Source organism: Empidonax traillii, unplaced genomic scaffold, assembly GCF_003031625.1.
Source record: "Empidonax traillii isolate 1590-97213 ecotype Southwest subspecies unplaced genomic scaffold, ASM303162v1 scaffold207:size1520225, whole genome shotgun sequence".
NCBI classification, from domain to species: domain Eukaryota; kingdom Metazoa; phylum Chordata; class Aves; order Passeriformes; family Tyrannidae; genus Empidonax; species Empidonax traillii.
In genome coordinates this window covers 98863-121602 of record NW_020955400.1, presented here as the reverse complement: position 1 = coordinate 121602, position 22740 = coordinate 98863, and the positions used below count along the sequence as shown (strand labels likewise).

General features: G+C 38.9%; 1 protein-coding gene across 1 annotated transcript; it reads right to left on the bottom strand.

Moving 5' to 3' along the window:
• Positions 1-621: 621 nt before the first annotated feature.
• Positions 622-19327, bottom strand: PPIL4 (peptidylprolyl isomerase like 4). The gene is made up of 13 exons (XM_027887371.1): positions 19240-19327; positions 18672-18739; positions 18521-18585; positions 17107-17224; positions 15419-15561; positions 14964-15060; positions 13426-13542; positions 12483-12607; positions 10242-10308; positions 9542-9653; positions 7886-7982; positions 7141-7276; positions 622-1055 (listed from the first exon to the last, which is right to left on the bottom strand). Exons 1-13 carry the CDS (start codon positions 19307-19309, stop codon positions 831-833), a joined length of 1440 nt encoding a protein of 479 aa, XP_027743172.1. The 5' UTR covers positions 19310-19327; the 3' UTR covers positions 622-830.
• Between the last annotated feature and the right edge of the window lie 3413 nt (positions 19328-22740).

The window sequence follows — 22740 nt, the reverse complement described above, 5'->3', positions numbered from 1 at the left end:
CAGGGTGTTTGTTTCTAAATATCAGAAGTTCTGTATGTCCCACATACAGGTAGGGGCTAGCTGAGCCTATGAATGCCTGCTGAAACTCTTTGCGCTGTTAAGTTACAACTCTTCAGTAAGAGGATCTCCGGTGTCCAGCAAGAATTCAGCGTTCTGCCCGAGTGGAAGCTGTTTTTTGTTTCTACGATTGCCATTTCCTAAAAGCAGCAAGAACTCAATTGCTCTACCATCTCCACAGCCTTGTCAAATCTGCAGTGCAGCAGCACTTCAGTGCCTTCGACCACTGCTGCACAGTGGTGGCAGCACATGGAGCTGGTGGGCCTAAGCCAAGCAGAAGCCCTTAATTTTAAAGGAAGGAAAGAGTTTTAAGTAGTCACATACAAATGGTATCTGCCCACTTTCTGGAAGGACTGTGCACAGCACGCTTCTCTCTCCCCAGGTCTTCTATTACACTCATTACCATGACACCTGAAAGTGCAGAAAGGTAAAAACAACCTCCTTGAAGAAAGGAGGTACGTCATGCAAATCCTCTCACAGTGGAGAAGGGTAATTCACTTGTTAGTGCATTCTTATGTTTCCAAAAAGCTTTAGACAATAATCCTTACCAGAGATTCAGACCAATTAACTAACATAAAATACTTTATTGAAACCATAGGTTTGGAATCACAGCTTACCCCGACAGTCATACACTGGGCATTCATAGAATTACAAAGTTGGGCTGCCAACAGGAGGCAACTGCTTTTATCCAGTACCTGTACATCCATTTGACAGAATGCTGGAAATACTGGAAGAAAACATATTTTAGTCCCCCTCTTTCTTTTCCTCATCCTTCATCTGTACCTGGACCTCTCTTTGTCTTTTGATTTCTTAGGACTTCTGCTTCTGTCTGCTTTTTTATCCCAGTCTCTTACTCGGAAATCTTCTTTGTATTTGTCTTTCTGTTTGCTGTAAGCGTAATCTCTCTCCTGAGAACGGCTGCGACTCCGATGCCTGTCTTTCTTCTCACTCTTCATCCTCTCTCTACAGCGCTCTCCCTCATGTTTTCGATCAGAATCCTGTTAAAGAAATTGGACAGATACGCGGTTACAGACAAAATGGGAAAATATACAAAGGCATGAAGAGTGCAGAGAACTAGAGAAGAGTCAAGCATAGTTGGTTCCTTAGCTGGGGCTGGTACTACCTGATTCACATGGATTCACATCCATGATGACTTGAGAAAAATAACACGAGAAAACCCCTACAGAAGCCATACAAAGAAGATAAGTTTACAGCTTTTGTCAGGGCGTATGGAAAAATGCAGGGCTGTCAGGAATGCTTCTCCATGTATTTCCTAAGGAGCATTAGCAACAACTGATTGTATCAGGGATTCCACTCAGATGGATATTATTAAACTCTTCATAAGCATCACACAAGCTCCTAAGCCAGATTTGGATTTCGAATTTAAGTACCCAATGCAAGTGTTTCCATCTTAAGTTTTAGTTCAAGCCCCACAGGCTTGAACCAGTGCTATGCAGATGCAGAACATTTTTTAAGACATGCCTGTAATAATTCTTAACGGCCTAAATTCTAGGCTTCAGCAAAATGAATGACACTGTTACAGAGAACAACAACGGACGGACATGTGCAAACTACGTTTCCTTGAAGTTGGAAGTCCACAAGAAGACGCAGCATGGAGAATACGATCCTCTTAAATGCACCATCAAACAACAACACATGGTATGTGAGTTGAAATGGAAATAATGAGCTAACGAAAAACTAGTTATATTTTGCAGGCTTATGGGTATGACCAAATACTGAAAACACATGAGGATATACTCATACACAGGCATAGTAAACTTTAAGAGGTCCAAGTTTATCTATCTAATTTAAAATGACCTAAAAAGGAGAGACCAACAGTATTTACTACAAGTGGTAACGGTGCTTAAACATGCATAAAAACTCCTGAAAAAAAAAAAGCTGCAAGTTCAGGGATCCAAAAATGAGGAAATTCTGAACTTTCCTAGATTTCTTCATGTTGTCACTGAGAATGCTGACTGAGTGGGCTCAGTGCGCAGAACAGATTTGCTCTGGAGAGAAAAAAAAAATAGGTAACAAAGGAGGAACTGCTGTCAGTAGAACGACTGCTCCACATGTTGCTCTAGGCAGTATGAAACCACTGAGACTGTAGATGCACGAGAATTACTATGTGGAGACACCAACACCTGTACGGGCCATGGCATCATAGCAGTTTTAAAAGTAAAAAGATACAGATCACTTAGTAAGTCGACATTCCATTTCAAGAAGCTCTAAAGATGTTATTAATACAAAACACTGATTTTTGACATGTGAATCAACATTTTTCAAGCACCGCTAAAAACTAGTTCCTTCTTATTATTCAATTAAGATATATCATGAAACAAAATAAAAGAGAGAGCTTCAGAATCCTGCAGAAAGATACACACAAACCTGTTAAAAGGTGGCAGACACTTTTGTTTTGAAGGTATGACTGATCACCTGAAAGTTCAGTATTACTATATGCTCTAGCACACAGATACAATGTATGGAATTTGAATGACAACACTAAGCACAGATCATGACGAACTCTGAAAAATGTCTGCATTAAATGACACAGTGTTTCTTTCCTCGTTTCAGATATGATTTTCCTAAATACGCACCATGACAGTAGCATTCACATTTGTATCGCTGAAACCTATACTCCATGTACAAACAAGTGAACTGTATTTATTTAAAAGAACAATGAAAAAACTCCAAATAGTTTTTAAGCAGAAAGCCAGGGATCAGGATGGTTCCCAGAGCAATCATCACTTTTAGAATTACACAGGTAATGCTGAAATACTAGGGTTACAATAAGCAACATAAACCCCCTAGATAAACACACACATCAATAATCACAGGTTTGATCTATTACAAAAAAAAAATTCTCCTACTGCTGGCTACAGTAACCTCTCGGGTGGCCAAGTGCCTACTCCACGTCTTTAATGTCAAACTTATTTCAGTAAAGATGTTAAAATCTGAATCCACCAAAAAGTGGTGCTTTGAGTTATTTATAAAAACTTTGTCCATCAAAATGATACACAGCCATATCACTTTTCTACCCAAAAACCCTCACTCTCCATATGTTTGAACAAGACATCAAGTTTCCAGCCCCTCTGTGGCAAGAACATCAGAAGGCGGACATCAGAAGATGGACATGCCGGTGGGTGGAGTACAGAGGAACAAGACAATATTGGCCAGATAAACAAGTGGTGGTTTTTGTGTATGCCTGCCTTCTACCTGATTTGTTGCTGGAGTTGCCTCCCAGCACGTGGGAAACAGGAAGAAAGGGTTCAGTTGAAAAATCTACCCTGTCAGCACTGGAGGCAGGCTACTGGCCAAGTCAGGGCAGGGAACAGGTTAGTGAACGCTTGGAGCTGCAGACAAATAGCCCACGTTGAATGTCATAGAAAGAGCAACTTGCTGAAAGGATTAAAAAAGTCTAATAAGCATTGAGTTAGCCAAGCTCAGTGACCTTCATAGAAGCATTTAAGGTATAGGTGTACAGAGCAAGTCTGAAAGGGACACAAAAAAGTCACCAAAGTAGCTACTACAAACATGGTGTAGTATTCTGAACTAATAGAATGAATTGCATCTTAATCCACCACCAACACAAGCTCCATTACCTCTTAAATAAGACTTTACATTTTAAAGTCTTTGGCATAGAAAAAGGTCAGTTTTTTAAACACTCTAAATTACTAAAAACAATATTATTTTGATATCAAATCTTTTACGTACTAAGTCAAAACCATGCTGTTTTGGAAGGGGAAGAAAAAGGTTCCTACTTAAAAACAGGCTCTCTCCTACTGCTGAAGTTCAGCTTTCTCAATACAGGATCACAGCCTCTCATCAGTTAATGACTAATGACTGAGTGATGATCACCCCAATTCTTAATCCAGCACCAGGCTGTGTTGTTTGAGGAAGGAAATATGAAAAGAGGAAAAGACACTTCTCTGGAAGTTCATGGCTGACTCTGCCAAAAGTAGTCACTTCTAAACAGCACCTGCAGGTAAATCAGCTGGAAATACTATGACCACAAAAGCAGAATACATACGCCACCTCTACATACATTAAGCACACCACATATAAGCACACTAGTTAAAAGGAGCAAACAGAGACAGCCTTTTCAGAGGGAATATTTTGATCAAACTTGACACTGAATCTAAAAGGAACAGCATGCAAAATGCAGTAAGAGCAGGAAATTAAAACCAGAAAAATTAGTATCTCTGTTGAAACCATGCAGTACAGAAATCTGAAAGTCAGGAATCCCTTATGTTGCACAAAAATCCATTGGATAGGCCATATTTCTCACAGATCCAGTTATCTTAAAAAATAAAATCCAAGAGAAAATACACAGAAAAAACTGTAAGGGGAATGAAGTTGTAATACAGATCTCAAGCAGAAGCATGACCTGTATTCAAAGAAACTACCAAATCCTATTCACAAACCCACATGGTAGTCCAGCCTCCTGCCCCAGACCCACATCCTGTTACCTACTAAAAGCAAGCCACAACACCCTACCTCTTCTACCCACTGGAATCAAGTCAAACAGCATAAGATTCAAAAATATATTCTTAAAACATCAACACTGCTGAAGACTCAGGAAACAGGAGTCAGACTAAGAAATGGATGAGTCAAAATATACTAAAGAAAAAAAAAAATCACCAGCAAGAGAACAGAAAAACAACCTAACATCATGGAAACTATTCAGAAAATAAAACCCCTTCAAGTCATAGCTGGAGTTCATAGCACAAACTGCAATTCCAGTTGCCAGAAATTCCCACTATAAGCCCCTGATCTCAATTAAAATCGCTGCCACACTAAGGACTTGGGGCAGACCTTTCTGTATGAAGCATGGCTATTGTGGTCTTTGGCCAATTAGTTGTGGGAGGCCTGCTGTTGTTCTGTTTTAAAGTTCTTACTTCAAATATACTTTATGATTTACAAAATAGGGTTAAGACAGAATGCTTTGTTTGCCTATTCTAAAAATGCTACCATTCACAAAAGGTTCCATACTGTTACCCTCTGTGCCGGCCTCAGTATTCATACTGAACATACTCCACCACATGAACATGCTTCCTTCCCCTGCTCTGGTACGAGTTCCACAGATTAGGACCAAACTAAAAATAATAAAAAAAAAATTAAACTGTCAAACAAGATTTCTCAGCTAAGTTGGCTGCAGATTTCACTGGAAAGGCCATGCCCAAGACACTTACTGAATCTCTACGTGACAGTGAGTACACAATGCTCAGTATGTACATATTATACACTACACACTAATAAGAATACTCAAATCCAGAGAGAAATGTTCCTCCCAGAAATTCATTTTCACAACTCCAAGAGGGAACTGTGATGCTTGTCATCAGAGAATAGAAGTAAGCCTCCACCTGTGATTTTGGGCATAAGAAAGCTAAGCTATTTCCAGTGAAGTGGTTAAAGGTGAGTATGAGAGAAGAAAGCCATGGGAAAGAAATGCCAGAATACAGCAGCAGAGACTACAGGAACAAACCACACTAGGAGCAGGTGACAAAATCACAAAAAGATACACATACACATAGAACAGATCATACAGTGATGTACTAGAAACTATTCTCTTCCAGTACCTGGAAACAGCACCAGGAATCCATCTGTCCTCATTCACGTTTTTGTGCTATGAAATCCACTGTGCTATGAAGTCTCACATCCCCTTGGAACAATTATGACAGAGATTAACCCCTTATATTGCTGCTAGTACTTGCTGTGCCATTTGCAGGGGTGGAGACTTCCAAATGATTTTTAAATGTTCTCTGCTGATAACACATGACCAGGTGTAATTTCTGAACCATCAAGAACAAAGATTACTGCCAGAAATACCCATTTCAAGAGTGCTGAAGCGACAGCGTCAATCAGCCAAAAAGACAGGAGGAAGTTTAAACCAACAGTAATCCAGACCTCTTGTCTGTACATGCTCCAGTTGAGACTTCAATTATCTGAACAGGTGCCTCTTCTCTGCCCAAGGGACCCTGACACAATTAGTACACAGCGACAAAAAGACTTTATCCATGAATGAACAATAGGTCTGACTGGTGGCACTGAAAGAATTTAATTACTAATGTTCACGAAAAAAGTTATTTTTAAGCATCACAGAAGTAGTGATGTAACGGAACAACAGAATCGTGAATGCTCTGCGTACACACAGCTTACAGCAGTACTCAAAACTCATGACAGGACAATTGCTTAATTTACTGTGGCTGAGACCTTACCACTTTCTACAAAGTTGGTAGAGGACAGCTTTGTTCTCACTCATAAAGTTTGCCCTTTTAAAATAGTAGGGTTTGGGTATTTTTCTTTTTCAGCGTAACTCAATTCTCCCTAATGCTCGCACTTCAATGATGGTTCAACCCTCCACTTTATCACTGCAGACCTTGTTTCCACAGAACACCAATGTCTTGACTATCCCAAGTCACAGAAATGTGAGAATGCTGTCCTGACAGGCTGCAGTGGAACTAACGAAAAACAGAACTAGTGTCACCTGATGATCTCCTCCACAGGCCCAGCCTTACAGTACCATGTGCTTGAACAGTATGGATGTAAGGAAACTAACACACAGATTTTACAGAAATGCTTCCAAAACAGTTAAAAAAAAAAAAAAAAAAAAAAAAAAAAAAAAAAAAAAAAAAAAAAAAAAAAAAAAAAAAAAAAAAAAAAGAGGCAAAGAGATCGGGGTTTTTTCCATATGGTAACAAGTCAACACACGATGGTCTGGCAAGAAAATGAAAAATGGTCTACAGTCATGAAATATGATTAACTACTAGTTTATGACAGGGAATATGTGAACAACAGATACAAACTGCTCAAGATCTCCTACTTTATGAGAGGCTACACTGCCTCTTCAGGACGTTTTGGTGAAAAGCCACCTAGATATGCCAAGCTGCAAAAGTCAAGAAGGATTTGGAAAGCCTCTTTTATAATCGTATATTAACAACAGCCTTCTGTAGGTTCACAACTGCTGTATTTTAAGGGACTTGGCATGTCATGTCCTCATTCAATATCAGACTTTTTTCCCTGGCTTCTTTTATGAGGAAACCAATGAACAGGTATAAAGTTAGTGCATGAAGAGGTAAGTACCTTAGATTTTTTGGTCCTCTTGTCGTCGTCATCTTCAGAGTGGTGGTGCTTCTTCTTCTTTTGTTTTTCAGCCAAGTGCAAGTGACTTGTTTGAGACTCTTCTACATCCTCATCCAGCACAAGGTCATACTTGGCACTGATGGTGTTGGTTAAGGACAGATCTGTTATTTAATATCAATAAATACCAGAACACAACAGCTCGTGAAGCAAGCAAATCCCTGTTTATCAGACAAGCACTTACCAAGACTTAAAATGTATTTTAGTCAGAACAGGGTTGTTAACTGAATTCTGTCCTGTCAAACAGTGCAGCCAGGTCCCAGTTCTCCTTTTTTTTATTGCTTGTGGATATCTCAAAAAGCTATGGGTTTATTTTCTCTCATGCTTACCACAAGCCAAGTATAATCTCAGAGAATGATTTAGTTACTACTATGGTTTAATTCTGGTTGCAGAATGTCCCTTCTGAAACTACTTAAAACTCTGTTATGCTATATGTCATTCCAGGGCTGTAGACTTGGAACATTTACCTGCACACAACATGGAAGTGAAAGAGCATATTAACTATATTCATCAAAGCTATCATGTGAAAAGCATAAAATGCTTAATTCTACCTCAAACACCAAATGGTTGGTTATATGAAGCAGCAGCAAAACATCCCTGTAGCAAGCTTGAAAATTAGAAGTCTTTTCCAGGCTGCTTTCATAAACTGTACTCAATTCAAAAAGCACCTTTGACCAGAAAAGGATACTCTTGCTTTGGTTTTACCTTCTCTTTCAGAGCAAGTTTTGAAGGTTTGTCACGTTCCTTCTCATACTCTTTGAAATCATCCTTGGTATAACGCCCACCTGTTCACAGAAAAATATAATCAACTCCTTACAGCCAAAAACAAAACCAAGACATACAACTATTATTAAGTTCTGATTAAGAGCTCCTCATAAGCATATAGAGATGCATAATAGGATGCAGTTCCAGAAAAAAACCTGACATTTCGGTTACAAATTAGGAAAGCGGGACAAGCTGTGATGTTCTGCCCTTCTCTTGCTTGTAGATGCCATTAAGCAACATATGGCTTTCTCCTCATTCATGTCTAGTGGAGACAACATATGAAGAGAATCACAAAGCAGAATTCAGCAACTGGCTTAGTCACATTTAGGGATCATATGTCACACTACTTAAAATTCTGTTACCACGAAAGCCCACAGATTATTCTCATTATTAACTGACTTTTTGCTCTGGGCTGCACAAAGGGAAACCTCTGAGACAGCTACAGCTCAGTAATTCAAATGGAAAAACATATAAAAAAAACCTGGTCATGTCAGGATTTAAAGAGGGGCACGATAGATTCCCGCTTCCATCCATTCACCGGAAGTACCAGCTCACAGAGGAACGAACCACAGAGGAACGAACGTGCTGCCACCTCACGGCCACACTGGGAACTGCAACATTCTCTGGCTGGGCCAGAAACGGCCTCCCAAGGAAGAAGGATAGTACCTCCCCTAGGTCATTTTTTAGGTACCCCCTAAGCACAAGACGACAATATAGTTAGCTTTTCAATATTTTGAACAATTTAGACCTAATCTACCCAGAAAAAGAAAAAGTTTTCCACACAGTCAGCTAGTATAGGATGCACTGAAACAGATGGTACAGGCAGATTACAGAGTCTGCTCTGCTCTGTGCAGGACAAGTTGTAATACCTCAGTGTTCATGACCAGAACCCTACGTGTAGAAATTGTATGCTAACAACCGAGGGCTTACTGCATTTTTAGGAGAAGACACACAAGAACGCCACCACTGCAATGCACGGTCACCTCTCGAAGTTCAGTGTTTTCTTCATTCCCCAGCAGCAAAATAACCACTGCATCCACCTCTTTCTCCATCCTTTTCCTCTCAAAACATCCTCAAACACCTGACCTTGGGTTTACATATCATACAACCTGCTAGGCAGTATGTTTGACCTACTGGCGGTGAAGAGCAGAAATCCCTGGCCTGAATACTGACTTTTTCTTATATATACCTGACTGTCATACACTGAATAAAGAAAAGAAACCAGAAAGTAACAATGTACTGCCATATTAGTTTGCCAATAAGTAATACCAAAAAACATCATGTCCAAAGCTTGAGAGGAAAAAAATGTTCTAGTGGCAAAAATACATTGGATAAAAAAAGGTAATCAATGGCAATGCAATGTTAATGTAGTACAGCTGTAAACCCTTCTCCTCTTTCTTACAAAACAAATGAAAAGAAGAGCTAACAACTGTGTTGCTCCATTTATTACAGTACCAGGAAAAATTATATCCCCAAAGATTTGATGATTTAAACTCGTAACTCTTACATAATGCTTAGTTTTGAAGTCAGTTATTAAGTTATTAAGTTACGAGGATCAAAGTATTGCAAATGTACCTACCTTTTCCTTTCCATTTAATCTTTGCAACAGACTGGCTAAAATCCACATGTATCCGTCTGTCATCTATCAGCACATTGTCCATTTTGAAGTAGGCTTTCTCACAGTCTTCCTCCTGATATTAACATTACGAGAATACCTTGAGTCATGATTATTTCATAGGAATATTCAACTGCTTAATGGCATACATTTCTTTCTAAAAGTGCCTACAGCATACCAGTTCTTGCATTGCGCCATTTCAAAAGCAATACTTATCCTTTCTCTGAATGTCAGCATTTCAAATTCCAATTCTTTAGTTCAATTCACCATTTTAAAAATTTGCCATTCCAGTTACGTATCTGGCACATGAAATACATTCAGAAAAATAAGGAAAACAGGACAACTTAAAAAAGCTCCATTTTAAGTACATAAGTAGGCTAAAGTGAGAACACTTTTCCAGGATTTTCCTCACAGATTGGAGAGGTTACCACATACCAAGCTATGCACCACCCAGAAAACTATCACTATCAATCTCACAGCAAGAGCAGCATGTTGATACAGTAAGCATCACTCACAAGCCCAGTACAGGACACTACTGTAGTACATATTGTATCGGCTATCCCATACTTGAAGATGGCAGTGTTTTTCCTTAGTGGAAGTACACCAGAAATTAACTCTTTTATAAGCAGTATCTACACATGGTATACCTAAAAAAACCCCATACCTTTTCAAACTCAATGAAAGCATAACAAAGAGATTCACCGGTCTTCCAGTCTCGAATCACTTCACAGCTGAAAAATTGATACAGAATTAAAATGTCAATGCTGTTGAAGCAAAAATCATAGGATAGGAAAGCACTGCTTAAAAGGGAGAGTAACGGTTCAAATAAAAAAAAACCCAAATCACAAAACCAAAACACCTCAAAGATAATACAACTAGAGATGAATTTCTAATTAATTAAACAAAATATATTTTCCAATATTACTGTTTGTCATTAATTTTTTGCATTTCACTAATGCAAGACAAGAAATTTCACATTCTGTTTTCTCAGTCATTTTAAGCAAAGTTTAAATAGGCACCATGAGACAAACTTTCTCCTCTTAGCAAGCACCTCTTTAGCAGCCATCTTTTCTTCAGGCAGTTCACAGGGCAAAAATAAGAAGCCCAAACGTATTCAATCAGTAGATGTAAAATGGGAACAATACAATATTGCATCAGTATTACCCAACTCTTGTACTTGACATGAGAATTCTGACTACAGGATGCTGAAGGAGGACAGACAGCAAGGGCAGGAAATGTGGCATTAAGGTGAGACTTAATAATGTAAGACCTCTCCCATGTGTACTGAGGAAATGACAAATCAGGATTAGGATACACAATGAAAAAGACGATCAAGGCCAGAAGAAGGAAAAAAAAAAGGGAGGGGGAAGAAAAAAAGCAGAATACAAGGCTATTCAGAGAAGTTATAGCCATTCTTTGCAGCAGCCACCAGCAAGGAAGGCGACAGGATGGTTTTGTGCAACAATGCTCCTTCGTGGATTATTCAGAGGATCTGTCTCCAAGAGGAAGGACTGCAGGAGAGGTAGTGAACAAATTGATAGAGGAAAAAAAATAAATCCCTAGGACATACAGGCATCATGCTGGAGTTGTAAGAGCTGCACATAATGCCCCCTTTCCCCCCCTGGACAATGGGGACCTGGGTGTCTGCAGGCCTGTGTGCCAGTACCACGCAACTGGTAGAAACTCAAAACAGAACAGACTAAATGTGTGTCTGAACACATAGGGCCTACTCAGGACCACCTGAATAAACCTATGTGAAGTGCTCTGAAAGAGTCAATATGCTTATGCACGACGATGATGCATTTGATGCAGTCTTTTGCATCCCTCTGGAAATTTCAGTAAACTCTTGAACCAAAGGCTTTTGGTGAAAAGGACGTAAGGAACATCTTTGCACTGATAAACATGCAAAAGGTCAGGTAAGAGCAAATTGATTTCAAAGTTTGCTGATGATACTAAATCGTGCTGATGATACTAAATTGTTAAAGGTAGCAAAAATAAAACCTGGAGAAATTGCATGAAGTCCTTACAAGACCAACAAGACAGCAAATGATGTTCATATGATGTAGACATGCTATAAGATGAGCAAGGGTGTGCATAACTGTGCATTATAAAAAAACCAAAAAACCACCAACAACCCCCCACCCCAGCTTTAGTATTCACTAGAAAACGAATTGAAAACAATGCAGAGACCAGCACTGTGCCACTGCCTATCTACAATTTCTTCAATACTATGTAGAGTTCTGGTTCTCTCATCTTGAAATGAAAACAAAAGAACAGGAAAAAGTCAAGAAAAGAAAAACAAGGTAAGGAAATCTCTACTACAAAGCATGAGTATGTAGGCTAGTGCTCTTAGCAAGGGAAAAAATTACTTCAGGGTATAGGACAGAGAGGTGTAGGAAAGCAGACTTCACTGCCTGTCTTATCTTTTGATAGCAGTACTAGGAGGAATCAACTGAAACTATCAGAAGCTAAGTTCAAAACTGAAAAAGGCAGTAGGCATAAGGAACACCTTATAATGAGTATATCAGATGCCAGAAATGTTTGTTGTTTTATCCCAAACCATAAATATTCCCATGGAAAAGACAAACTCAGAGACTGTAAACAGCTCATGCAGCATGTGGGATAAAAAATACTGAAAGGAGGAGAGAGGACAGGGGGCAGGGGAAAGTATCATATGGGTTTTTTGTTCCTACACTTCCCTAGGATTTCATTTAAAACCACTGCTGGGATAGGATACACACCTAGCCAGATCTGCCTTTGCACCTCTGTTGTGGTGGTCTCTATCCAAACACAGCATAAATCTCAAGAGACACCAGACTACTCCTTATCAGCCAAATCTAAACAGACTGTGAGGAATCAGGTTCGGTTTCAATGAAGGTTTTCTCTTTTATTTTACCATAATTACCTTTTAATGGGACCAAATCGGGAAAATATTATCTCCAGGTCTTCACCTGTGGTCACAGGATTCAGCTTACAAACAAACAGCACATTTTCTGGTGGTTTGACATCTGCATCTGGTAAGTCTCCCACCTGCGGCATACAGAAAAGGATGTTCATCGTTTTCTACTTTGCTTTTCCTGTTCATACATAACAGAGAGTTCTAAAAGCACTTCTTTTCCTCCTACAAGTCTTCTGCAACATTATGGCCATATCTAGGACTTGACCTTGGAATTAGTCTCTGCTGCAAACTGTTCACCATAAATTTGAATTTGGTAGTTGCAAAGGAATGAGATGGATTCACTCATTCCTCAACAGTGTGTATGCTTTTTTAAATTTTTTTCCCTTAAAAAAAAAGACTCCAAAGTTTATTCACAGTTTTTGTTACTACTGAGTTTACAACTGCCAGCAATTACCAAACACTATGTTTAAGAAGGGGAGTTAACACAGAGTTAACCAGTGTTAAATTCAACTAATTCCACCGGAGGAAGACTGCCATTCCAGATATGAACAATGTCACTCTATGTGCTGGGAAGAGATTATCATAAATTAGCTCAGCTCTCTCCCACACATGCTAAACCTTTCCCAGGATTACAGATACTCAGCAGCATGTTATACATGTTATGTTTTTTAGCTGGATGTATTTCTAACAAGTTTTTACAAAGCCTCTACTGCCCCACTTTTAATCCTGGCTTTGAAAATGAAGTATCACCAGTTTTATCAAAAAACCACATCCAGTGCTCACACTCAATCCTTTTCATTGTACCACAGACATTTAAAAGCACAGATTCTGAAACATGACATCATCAAAAGATAAGCAATTTCAAGATAAGTATTACACATTCTTCTAGATAATAACATGTGCACACACTGGAATAACATCTGCAAGGTAAATGCAGGAGGATTTTCACCATTTCCAGAAGAATGGCACGAGTTTTTGCTTCTTTTTCTGCTTGAACTTCTTCTATTTCATCTGCAGACCGTCCTTTCATGTCATCAATTTCTTCATCTGCTCCTATTCTGCCACTCTGAAAAATTAAGGAAAAAGCTATTTATTACCAAGTCATGGCCAAAAATTCTTTATTACTTTCCAAATATTACCTGTATGATCTCTCCCCTCACACTCCAAGACATGAAAATGCTTAAGCAGAACTTAATGCTCTGCAGAACTGGATTTTCATGCTGTTCTTCCCACTTAAGAGGGAAAAGATGTTATCCTCGTATTTCAGGTACTGTGAACTATGTATGAAGTTTTAGGACCAGTCTAAACCATATTCAGTTAGGTATTCTAAATTCTTTTATATTCCCACTCATACTCAACAACTCATCATAAGTGTCAGTTCATTTCTAATTCAGATAGCTCCTACCAGAAATGAAGATAAGGAACACTGCAAGTACCTGTGATGTCTAGTAAGACTCAAACATTAAAAGAACATAGCAAAATAAGAATTTTATTTCTATATACACCTATACCTAGATAGGATCTGAGGTTTAATTTTTCTCCTCATCAGCATCTCTAGAATGCTCTCCCTCTTACAGACACCAGAAGGTGTATCTTCAGAAAAAGAAAACTAAGTAAAAGTTTTCAAATCCCTACACAGTTGGCAGTGAGCTATTAAACTCCATATACCATTTAATGTACCTGATGGCACATCAGACACTAACCACAGTGCAGGTGCACTATGAAAGCCTCCTTCCAATCTCGTAATTATACGTATTAAGCTTGAGAATAAACAATATTCTCTCTAGTCAATTTATTCATTGCTTGAAAAAACTGTTTCCACGCAAGAAGATAATCTCACATATAACTTCCATAACTGCATATTGTGAGTGAATTATTAACTACTCCAATTATTTTTTAGAAAAGTCTGTTTGAACAAATAGCCCACAACAGTATGCATGCTAGCACATAGAACTCAAAGAATGACCACGATTACTTCTACGGAAACACAGATTATTTCACAGTTAGAAGGAAAATAGTGGTAATTACTTTAATAATAGTAAATGTTATATTTTGTCTTCTACCAGAGTATACAGAAAACGAGTAATATCAAAGGTGAATATTCTGAATGCTCTGCTTATCTACACTGCAAACAGAAATCTAAAATACAGCTTTCAAACTGAACTCCACCAGAGACACAGGGGAGAGCACCCAAGTCATGCTTCTAACATTTTCTTGAAAGACTGAGCAGCTATATTTGCTTCAACACAGCAATAGCTTCAAATGACTGACAAGCATTTGACATATCAGAACTCAAGATGCATAGCAGAAGGGCATCTCTTATCCTCCTGTGTGAAAAAACGTGTAGTTCTCTTAGGAAATGGATTCAACAGACAAAGCCTTGAAAGACTGAATTCTTATTTTGGCTAAGTCCATGCTGGACAGTGCTAGAGATAAATTTAATCATTTCTTCCAACTTTTCCCCGAGAAGATATCATGAGCACTCACATCGAGCTGTTCCTTCGTAGGTTCTGGCGAGCGATCAGGAACAGCCAAGCCAGGGGGATCATCAAACGGATCATCTAAAATTACTGTGTGATTTATCCTTACAGAGAACAAAATCAAAATCAGCATCGGTTACATGCAAATGAAACCCTCTTTACCCAAGTAACAGCAAGCCAGCCCTGCTAATTCTCGGTTATATCCCAAACAGACAAATATACTGTATGCTTGTAAATTCTAGTACTGACACTTCTGTAAGAGCGGCATAGTTGAATACATACATACTTATTTATTTAGTACTTGCTTATTTTACCAATATTACTGGAATAAAAAAAACCAAAACATTTAAGATAGCATGTACAGGTCACCTGACTGCAAAAGACTCATGTAGTTTCAAAAAAAAGATTAATTCATTTAATTAAAATGTATTCCTCAAAAAGTGAAGTTAAAAGCAGTCACACCTGATATCTTGATACGGGATAAAGTCCTTATCTACAAAGGTTTCATTAATTGTCTTCAATACATCCATGCCTTCTGTCACTTCTCCAAATACTGTATGAACACCATCAAGGTAATCCAGGTTTTCCCCTGTAGTAATAAGAAACTACAAAAGAAGACACAAAACCAGTAACAATGAATACCAAAATTCAGGTTGTTTTTTTTTTAACCTTAGGAGAGGGACGACTCTTATTGAATTGATGGGAAAAAAATTATTCCTGATTTTCATTAATTTGGCACAAACTTCCACAGTTCTACTTCACCTAATTCTACCCAGACTTTTCTCCTTCCTTCCCACAAACCCTTCTCTCCTAAAAAACAGGATGCAGTAGCACTGAGAGAAGATCTAGCACACAGTAACGCTGAGTGGCACTGAAATGTATCTTTACACAAATCAGGTCTTTCACTTTGGTGCAAAACTGAAACTCTGGAAAATGATACCAACTGAGCACTTGGTAACAAATTAAAGACGGAGGGCACTTAGTAATGAATGAGGGAGGAAGAGGCAGATACACACAAATAACAGAACACAACTATTACATCCACGCTTTACTATCTGACTGGTAACATCTCACTCCTCATTCTCTCTGCAACATAGCCAAAACTGGCTAGTATTTGGTACAGGTTACACTAAGCTACATTATACTTGTAAGGCAACTCCATGCAATTCCTTACTGGAATTTTGCTTCCAGGAGGAAGCTACAATAAAGTTTCTGGGAACTGCATTTATTCCCATATGCCTGTATATACACTAGCAGGCTGCATCTTAAATATAAATAAAAATATCACCTCTTTTTCCTAAACTCATCACCCAAACAATTTTATACATATGATGCAAAGAAGCAGCAAAATTAACTGCATGTATTACAAGCTCTGGTTGGAATAAACCCATGCTATTTTCTTAACTGTTCTTCAATCATTAAAACCCCTTATTTTTTAAAATTACAACATATAGTTATTACAAGTGAGTCATTTTAATTTATAAAGTGACAATGGACCTAAAATAATAATTTAGAAACAATAGCATTCTATTCAAAAAACGTTTTTAAAAAATGTAAAAAACCCTACCTACAGCAAAAATTCTGGTGAACAAGGAACAGCAAAGGGCAAATCACCACTTCCAAAAATTGTTTTATACCAGCACTGGGGTAAAACTGTACACTTACTGCATTATTAATGCACACTTTTATGTAAAAATACAGAAGAAACTGGTATGATTTCAGTTTCCAAACTAACATGAAGTCATTACCAGAAAATTTCAAGATGATTTCAAACACCAGTTTCCTTACTTTTCCCTTCCATTTAACTACAGATTTTTTTCCTGACCATTTTATACATTAGCAAAATCCCATCACGGTAGTAACAGAAATAAATAAAGCAAAAAATAGAGGACTGAGTGCTAACAAATAAAACTAATCTAGGACAGGATTTGAATCTGAGCATTTTAATTTCTTTCTCGTCTGTAATAAAATACCCATTGGGACCTGAAATCCTATGAAAAATATTTAACTATGGCTGGTTCTTCACATGGTCTTTTGACCATATTACAAGATGATGCTATAGAGATGACACTATGATCGTTGTGTTGCTTTTGTAAACTCATGGAATGTTCACTTAGTTACTTAGACATGTACCAACACTGTATACTGACCTGTGATCCGTGCTGATCACTGCCATTGTTCACCATTGACACAGTTCCTTTCTTCTTATGCTTGATTCTCGGCACCTTTTCTGCCTCAAAAAATCTAGCTTGATCACCATACAGCTGACTGAAAATATATATAACAAATTCATTAGAAGAAAAAGGAAGTTTTAAAAGTGAGCTAATGAAATGCTGTAAAACAGTAAATAAGGCATCTTAAAAATTTTTACATTGGCCTTCAAACAAACCCAGAATATACAAAAATTTCTCTTCCAAGAAAAACAGAAAACCAGATTTTGTGGACTTCAGCGATAATGAACAGGTAGAAAAGATAAACTGCCATTCTCCACGCTAGCAGCAGGACAGGTTCTCACACTCTCTCATCACACTGCACTTCCCTTGCTGCCATAGCAATAAGTCTCAGAACACTTGTAACAGAGAAGAATATCAAAATAAACTTGATCCAATTGTGTGCAGAGAGAGCTTAAGTCTGGCAAGTTTACCTTCCTAGACTTGCATCTGCATAGCACAGTTATACTGCTTCCAGGACCACAAAGTGAGGATTCGTGGATCCATGGATTCAGGGTTTTGTATTTAAGAGGCTCTGACAGACTGACTTAAAAAAGCCAACACTGGTCGACCAACACTGTCTCTGTTCAAACTGAACTATTTATCTCCGTATACTGTGTTCCCCAGCACTTTGTAATTAGTTCTGCTCTGCAATTTTAATTCTACTTTTAATAACAATTTGAAGGCAATCATATACAACATACACATTTTGCTAACTTCCATCCTAGCTGTTTGAATGATTTCTTCAACTTTTGTCAGCATGACCACTGAAAATGTCTTAAACAAGGAAGAAAAGTGATTTCCTTATACACATTGAACATGACTAAAATGAATTCAAATACATTTTTAGAGCCAAGGCATTACTTTCTTATACACAGAGGAAATCAAGTATAGCCTCAATGTTTCACTCATGCTCAATTAACTATATTTTATTACAAAAATAAAAGTAGTAAAAAACTGCTAATGATTTTGCCTTCCACAGAGCACTTAGTTATGATACTTCTCAAACTACAGTTATTTGCTAGTTTTTAAACAAACAGAAATGTATGTACAAGTTCTTAGTTGTAACTTCACTTCTAAGGTCAAAGATAGAATAATGTCCAGGAAAAAAAAAGTGAATGGCCAAAGGTAGTGTAGAAATTAAAAAGGTATGACAACCAAAGAAGCTTATGCATCAACATTTTTACTTCCCACCAGTAATTCTGCTTCAAGAGAGTTGAAGATAATCAAAGTGGAGCCCCTATTTTCCTATACAATTCATTGTTGATACGTATATTATACACACACATACATATCATGTTGATACATATATTATACACACACATACATATCATGCTATTACATAAATACTTACCAAAATATGGATTCCCCTCCACGGCCAGTTCCCATGGGGTCTCCAGTTTGTATAATAAAATCCCTCTGTCACAAAGCAGAATACATTAGATACTGCTTTCGTGTGTGTGATTTTAAATCAACAACAAAAAAAAGGAATTGAGAATCCTCACCTGTACATTATAAATAAGACAATAGTTGTAGTACTTGACCTTGCAGAGCTTCAGGAAATTCAGACAAGCTGTAAGAAATCATACCAACATTTACTAAAGGAAACTCCAAGTACAGGAAGAATAGATACCACAGATATTCCGTTTAATGTGTAGAAAAGTGTTTTTGGAGCAGACTGTGTCGAGACTTATCGGAGTATAATCTATAAACGCTGAAATGCTCTAAGGAGAGGTAACATTTCCTCCCTTCCCGCAGCCCATCTCTAGCGACTCGAAGAACCCTAAGCACGGCTAGTTATACAGAACCACACTTGATTTACCCTCCGTTTATTTTCAGATACCTAAGAAAGAAGAGCACATTAGCCCTTTGATTTAGAATACATTACATTTGTAGCCGCAAGTGCCGCCTGCATCCCCCCGCCCGCCCCAGTGGCGCCCAGCCCGGCCGCTGTCCCGCTCGGGGCCGCCACCTGCCCGCCCAGGGGGAACGCGGTACCAGCAGGGGACAGGGGCCAGCCCGGTCCCGGTGGCGGACAGGGGCGAACCCAGTGCCGGCGGGGCCGGCTCATACCGCGGGGCCGCTCCTCCGTGTACAGGTCGATGACCAGATCGCCCACCGTGGTCTCCAGCAGCACCGCCATGGCCGCCGCCCGCCCCCGCCGGTGCTGTGGCCCGGCTGCCGCGCCCTCTGCCGGCGCGGAGGCCCCCGCGGGCGTGAGGGCGCGGGTGTCGGAAAATGTGGAGTGTGTCGAAGTTTATCTTCGATGTAAGATCTTTGTGTACCTTCACACAGAATCACGGAATGAAGTGGATTGGAAACGACCTCTGAGATCGTCGAGTCCAACCTATGACCGAACCTTATGTCAACCTTGTCACTGCACTAAATGCCACATCCAGTGCTTTCCTTAAACACCTCCAAGGACGGTGATTCCACCACCTCTCTGTGGGCAGCTAATTCCAGTGTCTAATCACTCCTTCTGTGAAGAAATTCTTCCCAGTGTCCAACCTAAACCTCCCCTGGTGCAGCTTGAAGCCATGTTCTCTCATCCTGTCATTGGTTGCCTGGGAGAAGAAGCCGCCTCCCATCCACCTGGCTACAACCTCCTTTCAGGTGGTTGTAGGGAGCGATGAGGTCACCCCTGAGCTGCCTCTTCTTCAGGCTAAACAACTCGAGCTCCCTCAGCCTCTCCTCACAGGACTTGTGCACCGGATCCTTCACTTTTGTCACCCTTCTCTGGACTATCAAGCCTAATCAGCAAGAAAGGAGACCTAATCAGTGGAACAGATAGCAACCAGCATCCCTCACTCAAGGACATCCTGAACTAACAAACTTTAAGGATGTAGTAAATCAAGATATTGTTGCCTCTCTATGTATACATTGTTAACTTGGCAAAAGACTCAACCAAGGTCCATCTATCCTATAGCTGAACAATCCTCATTATAATACTACAAAAATCACAGCCAAGCGTCAAAAATACCCCTGCTCAAGTGAAGACTCTTCCCTTAAGCATATGTAGAAGTTGGCTGGTATTACATTTAAAGCTTGGACTTGATGATCTTGGAGGTCTTTTCCAATCTTAACAATTCTAGGTTTCCCTCCCCACCCCATATGACCCCAGGAGCAATCTCTTATGGCAAAGTGCATGTTTTGAGGTGGATCACTCAACTTTTGAGCATGGTGTGCACTGAGGGGCATGTGTGCTTATTCTACATAGTCAAAACCAGTTTTACCTCACAGATATTAATTAGAGCAATTAACAGTCCCAATATTTACCCTTGAGTACATGGTCACAATATGACCTATAGTACTGTGGGTGACTCTGAAACGAGTAAACAGAATTTATTCCCTTCCAATGTGTTTTTGGGCTTATGTGTTACAGCCAAACTCAATATAAAGGATCGTTGCCTTCAAAACAAGGGATCTCACTCCCCAGCACAGACAGCTTCCACTTGAAGCTGTGCTGTCTTCACCTCTTTCTAGATCATGCTCTGGTACTCACCACATAATGAGTTTAGCCAAGTCACTAATCTACTGGAAAACTGGTTTCTTTTTTTCTGCCAGATTAGTGACCTGAATTGATTCACTGTGCAGGAAAAGGGAACCAGTGAAGGGAAAGGTGTGGAGCAGGAATGCACAGTACAGAGGTGCATGTACGTTTTTAAGAGCAGTACCTCCTCTTCAAGTGCAATAGAAGTAATAGCAGATCTAATAGCACCCTTATAAACAGCCAAGCAGGGAGTTTACTTTGCAGCCCTATACTGCTGCATGATGCTCCTGGGGCCTAGATGTGCACTGCAGAGCATTGTATTCTGCCTCCATATTGTGCTAGTTTTCAAAGCTGTTTGTGCTATCATCAATTGTTTTGCAGTGTTGTACTGTTTTTGTGAGCTTATTCCCAGTCTCCATGTCAATCCGGAATTGATTCAAGGCTGTTTCAAAGCCATCCATATGGCAATTATCGACAGAAGAAAGCACTATAGCACACATTACATTTATTACTCTAAAATGTTGAGGGATGTAAACAGTACATTAGTCTCATGCAAGCCTGTGCTGCATGAAATTTAACTCTTGCTACTTTAAGTACTCTTACTTTGCACTTCAGTAATAAAGCATATCACTAATTAAGGCCAGGCTTTTATCACTCTTTTTAGTCACAAAAGAAATTAAATCCTAACTTCCTTATTCTTTATACTGGCTTTTGCCTCCTAATAACCCATGCCTATAATGAAGATTCAAAGAAAAAAATGGCTTTTCAGGATCACTTTTAAAAAGTGAAAACCATGACTTTCCAACTTAAATATAAACCAGCACTTCTGGCACACTCAGCAGCTCGAGCAGCAGTCAGTCTCAGCACCACATACTTAAAAATGTTACATGTTTTAATAGTTACAAATGTCAGGACATGTTCACCAGCAGACTGGAGGAGCATAGAAGCCTTGGAGCTGAGCCAAAAGGAAAAGCCCTGTTATGCTCCCAGCCTGTCCCAACACCGAGTACTTCCTGCATCACCCAAGGACTGTTCACTTGTGAAGCTGATCATAAGTTATTTAGTTATCGCAAGAAATTTTACTATTTATGTAAAATAAAACTATTATGACTTCTGTTATGCTGTGAGACTAATAAAAGCTTTGAAATTTGGGGAAAACGGAAGTATCATGAAAGTATTTTTAGTGCATAATTTTCCAAATTTTAATGAAGTTCCAGGAGAATAAAAAGCAAATAAGAAAGAAGACTGAAGAAAAGGGGGTGCAAAAGATTGAGAGAAAAAGGAAAGAATGATGGAAACAGGAGGAAAGCATTGATAGGTAGTTTACCGGGAACCTTACAAATGAAGACTGTAAAAAATGAACAGGCATTCACCTACTATTCCATTTCAGTGAGATGCTAAATTCCTCAAGGTCAGCTGAAAGCCCAGCTTGAATTTTGCCACATCCATAAATTCTGCAGACCAATGATCCTTGCTTCCCTCTACTTTGATGTACCCTGATAACTTTATTATGCCTCTGGTACATTTTGTAAACATTTTAGTTAATGAATTTAATACACGAAACACTGTAATACTGTCCTGTTGGAAGGTAACCCCACTCTGATTTATACAGAGTGTAACTCATAGTTTGGAATTTTGGTAATTTAAACTGCCGCCCACCAGCACATGCAAATGACTACAAGTACTGACAAGAGCTGGATTCTGGCACCCATCATATCCCTGAAATTGCTCATGTACCTGTGATTAGATTCAGCAAAATGCTGTCTTGGTGAGCTGATTTACCTCCTAGTTTTCTGCCTTATGAGAACTGCACAGTGAAGAGATTCTTTATGTATTTGTTTCAGTTTGCCAAACACAGCAGATTAAAAAAAAAAAAAAAAAAAAAAAAAAAAAAAAAAAAAAAAAAAAAAAAAAAAAAAAAAAAAAAAAAAAAAAAAAAAAAAAAAAAAAAAAAAAAAAAAAGAACAGGCCTAAGAGAAACTCAGTAAACCTGGTGATGGTAAAGAGAGGTGGTGGAAATAAAGTCATCTGAGTTTTTATTCCTTCTTCTGTTACTGACTTTTGTGATTATTACAAAGGCAGTT

Coding starts and splice junctions, on each gene's coding strand:
- PPIL4 (XM_027887371.1), bottom strand. CDS start 19,309: ATGGCGGTGCTGCTGGAGACCACGGTGGGCGATCTGGTCATCGACCTG. Junction 15,061..15,418: donor ATCCCGTATCAAGATATCAG/GTGTGACTGCTT, acceptor GTTCTCTGTAAG/GATAAATCACACAGTAATTT. Junction 13,543..14,963: donor CTACGAAGGAACAGCTCGAT/GTGAGTGCTCAT, acceptor TTAATTTTTCAG/AGTGGCAGAATAGGAGCAGA.